The sequence below is a fragment of the Lontra canadensis genome, unplaced genomic scaffold, assembly GCF_010015895.1.
Source record: "Lontra canadensis isolate GAN:19392208 unplaced genomic scaffold, GSC_riverotter_1.0 scaffold13, whole genome shotgun sequence".
NCBI classification, from domain to species: Eukaryota; Metazoa; Chordata; class Mammalia; order Carnivora; family Mustelidae; genus Lontra; species Lontra canadensis.
In genome coordinates this window covers 26166907-26180213 of record NW_022631007.1, presented here as the reverse complement: position 1 = coordinate 26180213, position 13307 = coordinate 26166907, and the positions used below count along the sequence as shown (strand labels likewise).

General features: G+C 39.9%; 1 protein-coding gene across 2 annotated transcripts in view; it reads left to right on the top strand.

The window, feature by feature from the left end:
* CYTIP (cytohesin 1 interacting protein) overlaps positions 1–13307 on the top strand; it is a 73121-nt gene that overhangs the window by 41579 nt on the left and 18235 nt on the right. Inside the window, exons 1-3 of one of the 2 annotated variants that reach the window (XM_032857851.1) lie at positions 1580–1878; positions 9036–9085; positions 9296–9350. In XM_032857851.1, coding sequence (XP_032713742.1) covers positions 1705–1878; positions 9036–9085; positions 9296–9350 — 279 coding nt within the window. In that variant the 5' untranslated portion in view covers positions 1580–1704. Of the gene's footprint in view, positions 1–1579; positions 1879–9035; positions 9086–9295; positions 9351–13307 lie in introns of those variants that run through there. The other variant, XM_032857852.1, reaches the window with a different exon arrangement.

The following is a 13307-nucleotide window of genomic DNA, read 5'->3' as shown; positions in this document are numbered from 1 at the left end:
AAAAAAAATTCATTTTCCAATTTCTTGATTTAATAATATACTTTTGTAATTTATATTAGCTTAAGATCATTATAACATACTAAATTGATACAATTTTAGCATTAATTTATGACACTTGGTTGTCAGTTGGTCTATGTGGTCTTATATCAGGCAAATGTTTAATCTCCACTTGGTATTTTGAAATGCTAAAATATTTACCTAACTTCATAAATCCCTAGGGAACAGGTGGACTGTTGTCCTCAATTAACAGTGTTGATTTAAGTCTTGTACCTCACAGCCTAGAGATGTTTTAAAATCTCTCTCTCTCTCCTTCTCTCTCTCTCATACACACACACACTAAATGTTTTCATAATTGACATATTATTTAGTTGTCAAAGTCTCTACCACTCTCTTTTGTTTTATACATTTATGTTATAGTATATTACTCACCTTGTCCCTGAAGGCAAACACATGATTTAGATATTTTTGTGTTTTTAGAGACATCATTTTGTTCATGTCATAATCCAATTCCAATTATAGTGAATTATGCTGTGATCAGGTTTTAAAAACTCCTGAAGTAGCTCTATCTCTTGAAGAACTGTTAACTCAGAAGACTTTACCATTTATAGTTGGCAGGTTCTGCTTGAGCTGAATTCACCTTGACTTCCATTTTAGTTCACAACTTTCTACTCTTTTACATTCTACTTTTGACCTTCAAAATTATTTTGACAATCACAGTTGACTTTTTGTAGTATGTAAAACTTCTCTTTTTGATTTTTGTTTTGATTCTTTTCTCTACTTACTTCCCTTGCTCTTCCTCTGAAACCAGTCCTCTCGAAACTACGTGTCCCAATCCCCCACTGGAAAAAGTATCTGTGATCTTGTGTACTTCATGATGGTGCTCTTGGCCCATCTGAGCCTTCAGGGACCAATAGGCAACATTCTTGTGCCATCATAATTTGCCTGATATCTTCCTGTCCTTTCCATTCTTCCCCCAGGACCATGCTGTTGCTGCTAAAAAGTGCTGTCTAAGATAGGGCCAACTTTGAGCTCTGAGTGTGCTGGTCTTCCCCTCTCATTGTTCCTTATAAAGATGATGGATCATTTTAGTTAGGACAAAGTAGTAGAAGGGCAACCAGAAGAATTCTGAATGGTTACAGCCCAAGTGGCAGATATAATGTGTTTCTGATGAACATTAATGAGCTAAGGTGTACTTCAGGGAAAGTACATTACAAGGACTCCATGAGAGACATTATGACTGGACCCGTGCTTCTTGCTTCTATCCACAAAACTCAGTGTCTGCATATCCTGACTTTGACACTGCACTGCCATAGTGAGTAGGAGAAAGTGTGGGTAACACATGGCAGAACTTGGGGAAATTTTTCTTTCTTCCTTTTAAAAAAAAAGGCAGATGGTGTTTTGAACACAACTTGCCGTAGAACATAAAAGCGTGAGAGTTCTGGCTGTTTGAAAGAGAAAAAAAATAAGTTGCTGTTTTTTAATGGTAAAACTAGTTTCTTCCAGGAGCTTAAAGAAAAAAAACATTGAGAAATGGGAGTGAACTGCAAGATAGGGTTTGTGTAACAAGTACCTAAAACCACAGAAGTCACATGGGCTCTTTCTGCTTTGCTACTTTTGACTGCTTGTCAGAGAATTAGACTTTTAGCTTCCCCTGTCCTGCAAGGCCACTCAACCATGTGCGAGCTGGAGTAATCTTTATTCACAATGTCTTTACAAAGGCTCATGCAACAGGGCAGCAATGGCAATTTGGCGGACTACTGTGCTGGTCCAGTGTTTAGCTCTTACCCCCAGCTCAAGGGCAGCTTGCGAATGGATGATAATAGACGGATTCAAATGCTGGCAGACACTGTGGCTACTTTGCCTCGGGGAAGAAAGCAGGTATGATTACTGTTTTGTATTTTCTAAATGTTCATGTTCTCTTGAGCGCAGAGTTGATATATCTGTCTGGCTTCACACCGAAATTGTATTTTAGAGGCTTTGGAATTAGTCACTAAGAGTATGGGTGAGGAAGGAGACAGGGAGCCCCCAGAGCTCATGGACTAGTCCAAAAGATTTAAGACCATAATAAAAAATTTTTTTCCAGGCAAAAATTTGAAAGGAGATTCTTTTTCTCGTGTGAAGAGGTATTGAGGTAAAATGAAAATCGTTAAGTACATCGAACTTACTTAGTGCATATAGACATGGCCAGTTTAAGAAATATTGATCTTTTCCCCCTGGATGTGTCTCATTGATTCCTTCCCTCCCAGGTGCACTCCTTGATAGTTATTTCCAATCCAAGGAGAGTACTTTTCCTTCAGGACAAATTTTGTTGACTACATTATTTTCAGTGCTGGGGCACAGACACTTTCCTAATGTTTTTGGGAATTAAGGCTTTTATTGGATGTGTGAATGGCTGATTGAATACCAGCTTAGTCACTTCCTAGCTGTGGGACTTTGGGCAAGTTATTTGCCCCTCTAAGATTTAGTTTTCTTTTTTCTATAATGCTGATAACAATAGAACCACCCCAAGGAGTTCTTCTGTGGCTTAAGTGAGGAAGTGTACAGTACTTAACACATGACTGATATGTAGTATGTGCTCAGTAATTATGCTATCGTTTTTCATTTTTATTGCAAGGTATTTCCCTAGAGACGAAAACTTATTTAGAAAAAACCATGTCCAGTTGAGTTTGTTTCTTTCATTCTATAATTTCCGATTTTTCAAACAATATTTTAAACTCTTCAGGTTTTGGTTATGTAACTTGTTATCATGCTGCAAGGACATATCTGAATTTAGAATTAGAATTGCTTTAAAGCATGAAGTTTTGTCCTCAAATCCTACTGTGCATCACGGGATCCTCTTAAGCTTCCTAATTTCAGGATTAGAGAGTTAGGACGTAGAGGGAGAGTCATGATCTTTTCTCAGTGATGTATATAGCTGATTCCTCATTATTTTTCACAATGAAGATAAAGGCATAATTTGCCATGGCATGGATTTTTGATCTTTTTAAATCCCAAATGCTTTTATGACATTAAGCTTAATCAAATGATGAACATTTCTATCAATTTACTACTTGCCTGAAAATAAAGCAGCTGTGGGAAGAACTAAGATCTTTATTCAGGTTTCAGATATAGAGCAGTGTAGGAGGTACAGAGATGAGAAGAACACGTTTCCTGGTCTTGTAGGGTTAAAAATTCAGTAGGCAGAGCCAGTAGGCATTATACAACATAAATGCTCAAATCCAAGGACATGCCTTTTAAGATAACCTTGAAGGATACATATTCCAGTGATTGAAAGGTATTCCAGAACAAGGCAATAATTAATGCCTAGGCACAGGGGCCTAGGAGCCTTCAGGGCACCTTGAGGTAACAGCACATTACTGTGTCCAGAGCACCCAGTAAGTGTCTGTGGGAGAGGAGGGGAGACCTCAGAGTTGGGCTGCTTTATGAAACACTTGAACACTTCCCCTGATGAAGTCGTCATTTGACCAACACAGGGAGCCACTGGGTGTGTTTGAGCAGAAGAGGGTTTTAGGAAACTCACTTTAGAAACATAGTGTGTCGGTAAGTGGGTAGGGGTGAGTGGTGAGGGAGAAGAAGTGGATGGAATGGAGAGGAGACCCAGAAACTTGGGTGTGAAAGGCAGTGAAGTTGGAGGAGTCACATCTGGTTTTAAGCATGGGTGAAGACACATGGACTAAAAGAGGGCAAGCAGGAGGAGGTTATCGGAAGGAGATAATGAGGGGGATTGAGGCAGATGAAACACACTCACTGTGCATACATATATAACACATACAAGTGAACATATACATGCACACATTCCCACACTGATGAATTTATCTGATGTTCTCCTCTTTTTAGGTCTTCTCTTCGCCCTTTTCTTGTATTCTTTCCCATAGGAAACCCTACTCAATTGGGTTTTTCTTCCTGTTGTGAGAATTACTGTAAGAAAAAAAGAAAGCAAAACAAGCCTCTTCTCCACGATACTTATGATTCTGTCCAATTATCATCAATGAGACTCGATGCAAGTTTATCCCAACATTTCAGAAATTTCCAAATGGATGATCATTTCTTTTAAGTGGTTTTTAGACAATAATCACCCATTTGGCACCGACTAAATTGCAGGCAACAAGATCCCTGTGAGGCAATCCCAGGAGCAGGTGTTTCTCTGCCCACTGTTATTTTCGACACTTTCAGGCTGACGTCAACAATTCATACTTCTCGTTATTGTTGGCTTTGGTTTCTGCAAAGCTTTATCTGGTGAGCCTCTAGTTTCAGATGAATCTTCAGAAGCATTTGGGTGTTTACACTCAAAATTGCTTAAAAATAGACTTCTGTGTGTGCATATTATCTCCATACCTGTATTTGTAGGAGGTGATAGACATCGCAGTGCAGCTTCTACTTCTGAACATGGTTTCAGGGGAAAAAAAAAAAAAAAAATCCCTGCAATGGAAGACACAGTGGGAAGGAGACCAGAGGAAATAAGGAGAGGCTTTATAAATGTGGTGATGCCAAAGGTATAGTGATTGTGCCTGATGGGACACTTGTCTGAGGGTAGTAGGTTGCATAAGGAAGGCAGTGTTCACCAAAGGCTGTCACGAGAGCCAGGGGCCTGAGGACCAGTCCAGAAGCTGGAATGTGCCTCAGTAGTACCACAGGCTGCCTTTGCCTTCCAGTCTTGGGGTTATTGAATTATTGCTCAAACGCAGCTTCTGAAGGGTGATTTCACGTAAAAGCTCAGATACAGAATTTTTGTTAAGTGTATTTCTGGGGTGGACTCCGCCCTCCAGGAGCTTTCTCCTCATTTCTGGCTCCAGCCCCATCTGGAGCCAAAGCTCCCAAGTGTTCCTAACTGCAACAAAGTATTTTAAGCATCCAATGAATACTTCAGGTAGAAAACTATAGGAATTTCACTCCAAAAGAATTTGAAAAGTGTCCTCTAATCTAATATTGTGACACACCTGGAATCAAGAGCCCATAGTTTTTCTTAGAAAAGACGCTCATGAGTCTACAATGAGACTTTTGTGGGAAGCTGCGACATATCTTTGGGTTCCTTAAGAGCACTTACGAATTAGGAAACTGAAGTCCACTCCATTAAGCAAGTATCTTAGCATAGTCTGCAGCACCCTGCTCTCTCAAGGCTCCTGGCTTAAACGGGGAACAGGGAAAAAAGCTATATTCATGGAAAGACATCAGTGAGAAGGAGGCAGGGACTAGAAAGTGAGCAGGGCACCTAACTTGTAGGCTTTTGAAACAGTGGAAACAAAAGAAACAGCTTCTCTGTTGATAAGAAACCTCTCCCCACCCCAGGACTTTCAGGAAATGAGCACACTGAGTGGGGACCAGGAAGTAACAATCTGTTACTTAGCAGCAGAAGTGGCTACAGGATTGAACTTGGAGCTCCTCCCAGCCTGCGGCTCTTTGGCTAACCCTAACCCCTATCTTTTGCAAACTGACAGCTAAAATATCTGGTCTTGGCATCCTACTGAAGAGGAGCACTGTGAATCACTGCACAGTAGCAAAAATTACATTTTGAATATTAATGCCTGAACTTTTAAGTCATCTACCTAAAAACAAAAGAAGAGGAATCATAAGCTCACCCCCCAGGCATCTTTCTATCAGTGGCAGCGAGGGGTTAAGAAGCTTTGTCTAACCAACAGCGGTAATTGAATGTGTAATTTGCAGGCCTGCCAGATTGCCCAACCTAGATTTCCCATATTAGATAATGTGTAATAAAAGACAGCTGTTGCCAGCATATGCTGTTCATCACACACCGGTTTCTCATTCGTGTGTCTCGGTGTCATCGCCGCAACCCTGAGAAAAGGCTCTGGCTGTGAGGGCATTCGGGAGCACGGCCTTCACTGGTTATAACCCAGAGCCGGACCACACACTCTAGGAGAAGGGCTGCAGGAAATCATCTTCCAAAGCTGAGACCTTGCATAAGGCCGCAGGCACACGTCTTCCCACTTTAGCAGGTAGTCTGGTGTGTGAGCAAGGTTGAACCCTGAGAACATTCCTTTCCACATCGCCTGAGTCTGACAGCCCAGATCAAAGACAAGGAGGCTTTGTGTCAAGATGTGGCACGTGTCAGAGAATTTGATGGTTCCTAATTTATTTAAATTCTTTTTTATTTAAATATTGGGTGCCTAAAAGAGGTTCATCGCTTATCCAGAGTAGAAACTAATTTATAATTTGACTTAGTCTGATTTTTTTGTGTGTCACTGATAACCCAAATCAGTCAGTCCACAGGAACCAAGTCTCTGCCATGTGTCTCACATTGTGCTAGGCAAATATTTTCAGTCAGACAATTAGATAGAAAGGTTAGGAAGAGAAAGGTGGGGCAGTTTCCTTCTGTGTGGAGGTCTTGGATTTGTCTTCTGGACTTACAGATTTTAGATTTGAATTTAAATAGAGTGGTTTTTTTATTTAGAAGGCAAGTTTGCAGGTGGACCAGATGGAATCTTGAGGTTCCCATCAATGCTATGATTATTTGTCTGGCAAAAGGGCATTTAAAATTGCTGAGGAAAGAGTGGAAATTTTAATAACTCATTAATTCTTGCTATCATTTATTCGTTTGGCAGTTATATATTAGGGCATTACTATCTTCCTTTGCTTTCTATTAGTCCTTTCTCTATGGTTCTTGTTGTTTTTGGATTGAGATTTTTCTTTTTTTGTTCTTTTTTTGTTTGTTTGATTTTCATTTTTAAAGTTGCCACATGTTTTGGAATTTTTTAAATTTAATTTTATATTTTTAATGATTGCCCTTGAGATTTTCCTGTGAATATTTAAAATCTGCTGAAGGACAAAATTGAAAAGTATTTTAACTCAGTGGATATCTTTAAAAAAAAAATTTCCCTTTATAAGAAGGCAAAAAAGGGTACCCAGAACTACCTTCCGCCTTCCAAATGGCAATACTCATCTGACATGAGAAAGGCTCATTCTCATTTGCAAAACTGTTTCATTAAACCCTCTCAGTCGCCCTGGAAAAAAGCATTAGACTGTGTAGCTCCATCCACTACTTAAAATGAAATGTTCTGCTTCTCATTCACACACACACACACACACACACACACACACACACACACAAATTCCTCCTGAATTTGAGAATTTGATCTTTCACCACTACTTATTTACTTATATTGGTGTCTAGTAGTTTTACTTCTGTTTGTCTATTTAGCTATTTTTAAGTTTCCACTCTATTCCAGGCCCTGCACTAGGCACTGGGGTAGAAAGTAAAATAAGTACATTTCCCAAGAGACCCAAAGGATATCGGTAATTATGTATAGAAGGGAGGTATTTGATCCACCTTACCCCTTATATAAACACACATACTTGTCTCTCTATATATGAATATCTGAATAATATGACTATTGATAGCAAAAGTAGTATTTTTAGAATAGAAACCCTAGTTATGATAACAGATAATGTAAGTAGGTATGACCTACCTAAGTATCTTAAAATTGGAAATGAAGGTAAAAGCCAGGCAGATAGAAATAATGAAAATAGATTAAGACAATGTGAGTGCAGTGTTCTGGAGAGATGAGAATGATGGCCAATGTCAAGATCATCTCCTCCATAAGAAGGCACCCCATTGCATAGCAGAGTGTTTCCTGCCCATGTGTGTGTTAGGTAGGGCAAACAGGCTGAAATAAATCATATAAATTGTTGGAGGCCTCGTACACTGAGTCCTTACAAATTGAAAACAAATACTTTTTACCAAATTTAGAGAATTTTCTTGGATCTGGGCTAACCTAGTGCCGTCTTCAGAATGATATACACAGTTTGAGGCCTAGAACTGAAAAGACAAGGAATTACAAATGTAATTAATTTAAACCAAATCAACAAGGAAAGATCAGCTCTTCTTTACAGTAGCTTTATTGATCAATAAGCAAATTCTGAACACTGAGCCATTTCAGAAAGTTTGTGAGAATGCTGGCATTTGGTACTTGGTAATTCAAACTCATTAGCAGTGATAGAGGCTTCTCTCCAAACAAATGCCTTAATAAGGATTTTTTTTGTGTATTAATTTTTTTATGTGTTTTTTTCCCTGATTTTTCATCCCCTTTTGGTCTTATTTGTAGTTGTTTGGACAATGTGTTGCTCTTCTGACATTTTGTAATGTATCCATTGATAGACAACAAGCATATCACAGTGACAGTGAAACACTATGGGTTAGCTAGTACCATAAGCTGATTTTTGGGCCCCTGGACCAAGACTTGAGAAATGGCTAATTAATTTGTGTTAATTCCTAAAGGAATAAAATAAAAACACACACAGACTCACAGCAATCACCTGAGAAATAAGATGCTTCCTTTTGCTTATTTTTCCTATTTACAAGGGTAGAATATATCCTGGAAGTTTATGTGTATATAATTTTTTTCCATAGCATGCATTGGGGATGAAGGGGCCAGTATTCATACTGTTTATAGCATTCTGAGGCTCCCTTCCTTTCTAGGCTGGAAATCTCATTGACTTTTCCAAAACTATTGCAAAAGTAAGTCATAAAACAGAATTGAGATTTTGAGTCCCTGGTTTCACCTGAATTGTATTTCTGTATATGTATTGGTTCTTTACAGATTATTATAGCCTTCTAAAAACAGTAACATATTGAATATTTACAATAAATACAGTCATTTCATCAGTATCAAAAAAGTATCAAGTATTTGGGTTTTATATGCCATTCTATGGGTGTTGTTTTCTTTGGATTTCTGTGTGATTATAAATTGCACTGGTTGCACTGGTTCATTTTTCAGGGGCTATTTTAAATACAGATTAGATATGACATTCTTTTGGAAGCTTTAGAGTTTTGCCACATTACATGAACTCTTTTGCCGCAGTATATTATTATCTGAGCCTCTTTTAGCCTTTTAATGCTCGAATGTTCCCTTTCTCGGCTCTCCTTTTCTCCCAGTAGAGAATGGAAATTACTACCCTTACATAACCATTTCCCAAATCTGGGCCAAGGAAGGTGATAAAGAACAAATTCCTTTGTGATTTCGAACATTTTATAGATGTGTCTTAGGACCTTTTGATAACGGTGTGCTTGTTATATTTTTCAGCTTGCTTTGACGAGATCAAGTTCTTTAGGTGACTTTTCCTGGTCTCAAAGGTAAAGAGATTCATGTATTTTTTGGTCTCCCACCAGCATGCACTAACACACACAGAAACACACACACACACGCACGCACACACACATAGTCTTACATACTACAGTTTACCTGAATGTCAGCCATCTGTAACTGTGACAGTTACTTCATGGTAAGAATGTGCCAAGTGTGAAACTTTGATATTCATGTGTATTTCTACTTTATTATTACAGAAAGCTCATTACTGTGGAAAAACAAGATAATGGAACATTTGGATTTGAAATTCAGGTGGGCAGCTTTCTATTTTCCAGATTTTATTTTTTTTTAAGATTTTATTTATTTATTTGACAGAGAGAGACACAACAAGAGAGGGAACACAAGCAGGGAGAGTGGGAGAGGAAGAAGCAGGCCCCCTGCTGAGCAGGGAGCTGGATGTGGGACTTGATCCCAGGACCCTGGGATCATGACCTGAGCTGAAGGCAGATGCTTAATAACTGAGCCACCCAGCCACCAGTCAATTTTCCAGACTTTTCATAAAGAAAGTGGCTCTGGTAGTTTGATATTAACAAGGAAATAGTGAAGTCAGGATTAGAGAGTGATGAATGCTGTGACTTTTATTCAATGTGCTGTGGTTTGTTTGGGGTAGTTTTTCAGGATGCTAGGTATCATCAAGGAAAGAAAACATCGAAGCAGTTGAAATAAAACCCCTGAGAAATGCTCACCTCCTTGTTCTCAGTTGCTTTAAGTCTACCGATTAGAAATGCTGGGTATCCACCATGTCTCAAATGAGAAAGTGAAAGACTCTTTACAAATGTGCATTTTTTAAAAAAGGATTTTATTTATTTATTTGACAGAGAGAGAGAGAGAGAGAGAGAACACAGGCAGGCAGAGAGGCAGGCAGAGAGAGAGGGGGAAGCTGGCTTCCTGTTGAGCAGAGAGCCCAACATGGGGCTCGATCCCAGGACCCTGAGATCATGACCCGAGGCTTAAGGCAGAGGCTTAACCCACTGAGCCACCCAGGTGCCCCTGGATGTGCATTTTTATATTATTTGCATTTGAGATATGTTTTGCATCATCATTTTTATACTGTATATGAGATTTTAAATCTATACTTCCGTATTCAAGAAATACTTGAAAGCATGTAAATTTGTGTGTATGAGGCTGCATGTATTCATATCTATATCCTGTTACATTTGAAATACTAAAACTTTCATCTCAGATATACAGAAGAAACATGGACATTTTTCTTTTTGTTTTTTTTAAAGATTTATTTATTTTGAGAGAGAGAAAGACAGAGAGTGTGTGTGTGCGTGAACAGGAAGAAGGGTAGAGGGAGAGGGAGTGAGACTCCCAAGCAGACTCCGTGCTGAGTGTGGAGCCCCATGTGGGGCTCAATCTCACAACCCTGAGATCATGACCAAGCTGAAACCAAGAGCCAGAGGCTTAACCGACTGAGCAACCCATGTGCCCCTGGAGTTTTTTCTTAATGACAACACCTTACAATTATTATTTGAAACATTTTAGAAAAGTTGGGTTTACTTGCATGTTGTCTCATGCTCTAGGATGTTTCCAAGAGTCTTTATAGGTTTCTATTTCTAATAGCCTAAGAATTTCATTTTCTCATTTGCTCTCTGCTCTTTCAAGGCCATGTTTGTAAAGATGGTGAATCAGGTCAAATGAAACCTAATCCAATTAAGTGCAACAGTAATAACAGCAAAGTATTATTATTTTTTTTCTTCCATCTTTTGCATTTCTTTTAGATGTCTTTTGCATAATCATACTTTTACACTGCATATCATCTTTTAGGTCTTAGCTTTGATGCTGCTTTCAGAAAATTTTTGTGACTGAGTATCAACCCCCAAATTGGAAAGTCGGTGTGTATTTGAAGATGAGGAACAGGAAACAGCCAAGTAAAATATGCGTTCTGAATAAAGAAACAGAATGAGTAGGGAGAAGGCTGCAAGAGGAAGAAAGATACTTTCTACTTTCTTTTCTTTTCCTTTTTTTTTTTTTAAAGATTTTATTTATTTATTTGACAGAGAGAGAGAGAGAGAGATCACAAGTAGGCAGAGAGGCAGGCAGAGAGAGAGGGGGAAGCAGGCTTCCTGCTGAGCAGAGAGCCCAATGCAGTGCCCGATCCCAGGACCCTGACTGAGATCATGACCGGAGCTGAAGGCAGAGGCTTAACACACTGAGCCACCTAGGCGCCCTACTTTCTACTTTCTGAACTATTCTACTTTTAAATTTGGTGTAATCTGTAATTTTTCTCTCCGGGTTTAGAAGCATAGTACTCTCACTTATTCCCCATTCACACGGATCACTTCTTTTCCATTGGAGAGATGTGGCGCTCTTTGTGACTGCTTTTTTTTAAATGAGAATTATCCACAGGATGTGTAGCTTTGCTACTGGCGACAGGATCAATGACCACTCACGTATTCTATTTAGTGTGACAAATAGGGATCTTTTTTCTCATTCTTTTGTGATATATGTCACTGTTTCCCTGTGTTTCTCCCCCATACCACGAATGCGGACTCTACATGAAGCAAGAGTCAAAACTGTCCATAGTGGACAGCAGGCTGCAGCACCTTGAACCTTTGTAGGTCAACACTGAGCTGATGATTTCACTTCAGAATTGCATCATGTGCCAGGGAATCAGGAACCTTCTCCTGTGCCAATTCCCATTTAGTGTGTGCTTTCCATTGCCAGCTCTGCCCCCTAATCTAGTCTTTAGCAGTCCTCAGATTTGCAGTTGTCACCAAATGGGGGAAATGCCCTGGGAATCTTTGGAAGACCAGATAGAGCCATAAGTACCCCTATTGAGTGCCCACTGTTAACATGTATTTGGGTACTGGTCTCCCAAGTGAAGGGCATGTTGGAAAAGAAACAAGTCCACCTCCTCTTTGAATTTCCATGGGTGCTAGGTTTATACTGCTAATGAGAATCGCATGGTATAGTAGCAGACAAACATCAGATTCCCATATATCAAGTTCATACTCTCTCAGTGCTGCCTTGTGGGGTTTTTAGGAGTTTCAATGAAATAACACATCTTAGAAATTACTGAGTAATGTGCCCGGTACCAGTAGATCAGCCAATGGCAGGCATTGCATGAAGGTCACTGGGTCTGAGGGAGTGCAGTGTGACTTTTGTATCTCTAAGAAATACAGGCGATTGTTATGTCACTGGCTTCTAAAAATGGGACCCAGAAGACCAGGTGAGAGAGAGGGAAATTATTTCTACCCATAACATTGGGTGCTCTGCCTTTTCTTCTCCATCCCCAACCCACACATTTTACACTGGTTGCAAATGTTGGGTCGGTGGCTCCAGGAATGCAGGAGAAACAATAGAAATGACCCCAGGGCCGCCATCTTCCAGGCCCCCTCCCCCACTTTCCTAACCCTTTACTCTCCCGCCATAAGGATGTATGTCCAGGTCACGTCTCCACAAGTAACCCAATACCTACACAAGAAACCGGAACATCAGGACTCCCCCAACCCTCCAATCCCCGAATACCATACCTTATATGGCTGTGAGAACCTATTCCCTGTCTTAACCCAGATAAAAGACCCACTCGACACCCTCCCGGTGCGACTTCCCCAACTCTCCTCTTCAGAGTCGGGGAACCCCACCGGAGGGCACCTTTAATAAATCTTGCCTTGTGCCTACCTCGCCTGGTGTCGTGTTTATCTCACCTGTAAAACCTTACAGTAAACATATAAGCCAACTGTGTAAATCAACACATTTGCCCTCCTTGTACTCACTTTGGTCACTGGACCTGGAGGGTAGATGCTCACTGCTAACAAGAATTGCTATAACAGTGGTTTCCCAAAGGAGTGACTGTTAGAGCTTTGGCCCATGTACCCCATGAACTGGATCACCTTTCCATTCCTGGAAGTGTCCAGGCTCTAGCAAGAACACTTCCTGGCAGAAAAGCTGTTTAAGAGGTCTCTGCCATAGATGGGAAGTATATTAACTGATCTTTAAAAGGTCCTGTCTACCTTTACGATATGGGGATTCAACATGCCTTGCAGAGAGAATAGAAATTCCTTAGATGTTAACAAAATCAAGTTTCTAGGAGTTGCTTGCATATGATTGACTTCTGGTTCTGGAGCCTGTATGTATAACAAGAAGGAACGAACATCAGTCATTAACTTCTCCACAAGGAAGCGGTGCTGTAATGTGGTTTAATTTTAGGAATCACATTACTTCACTCAGGTGCTGATTTTGATTCTCAGTGGAACGAGGCTT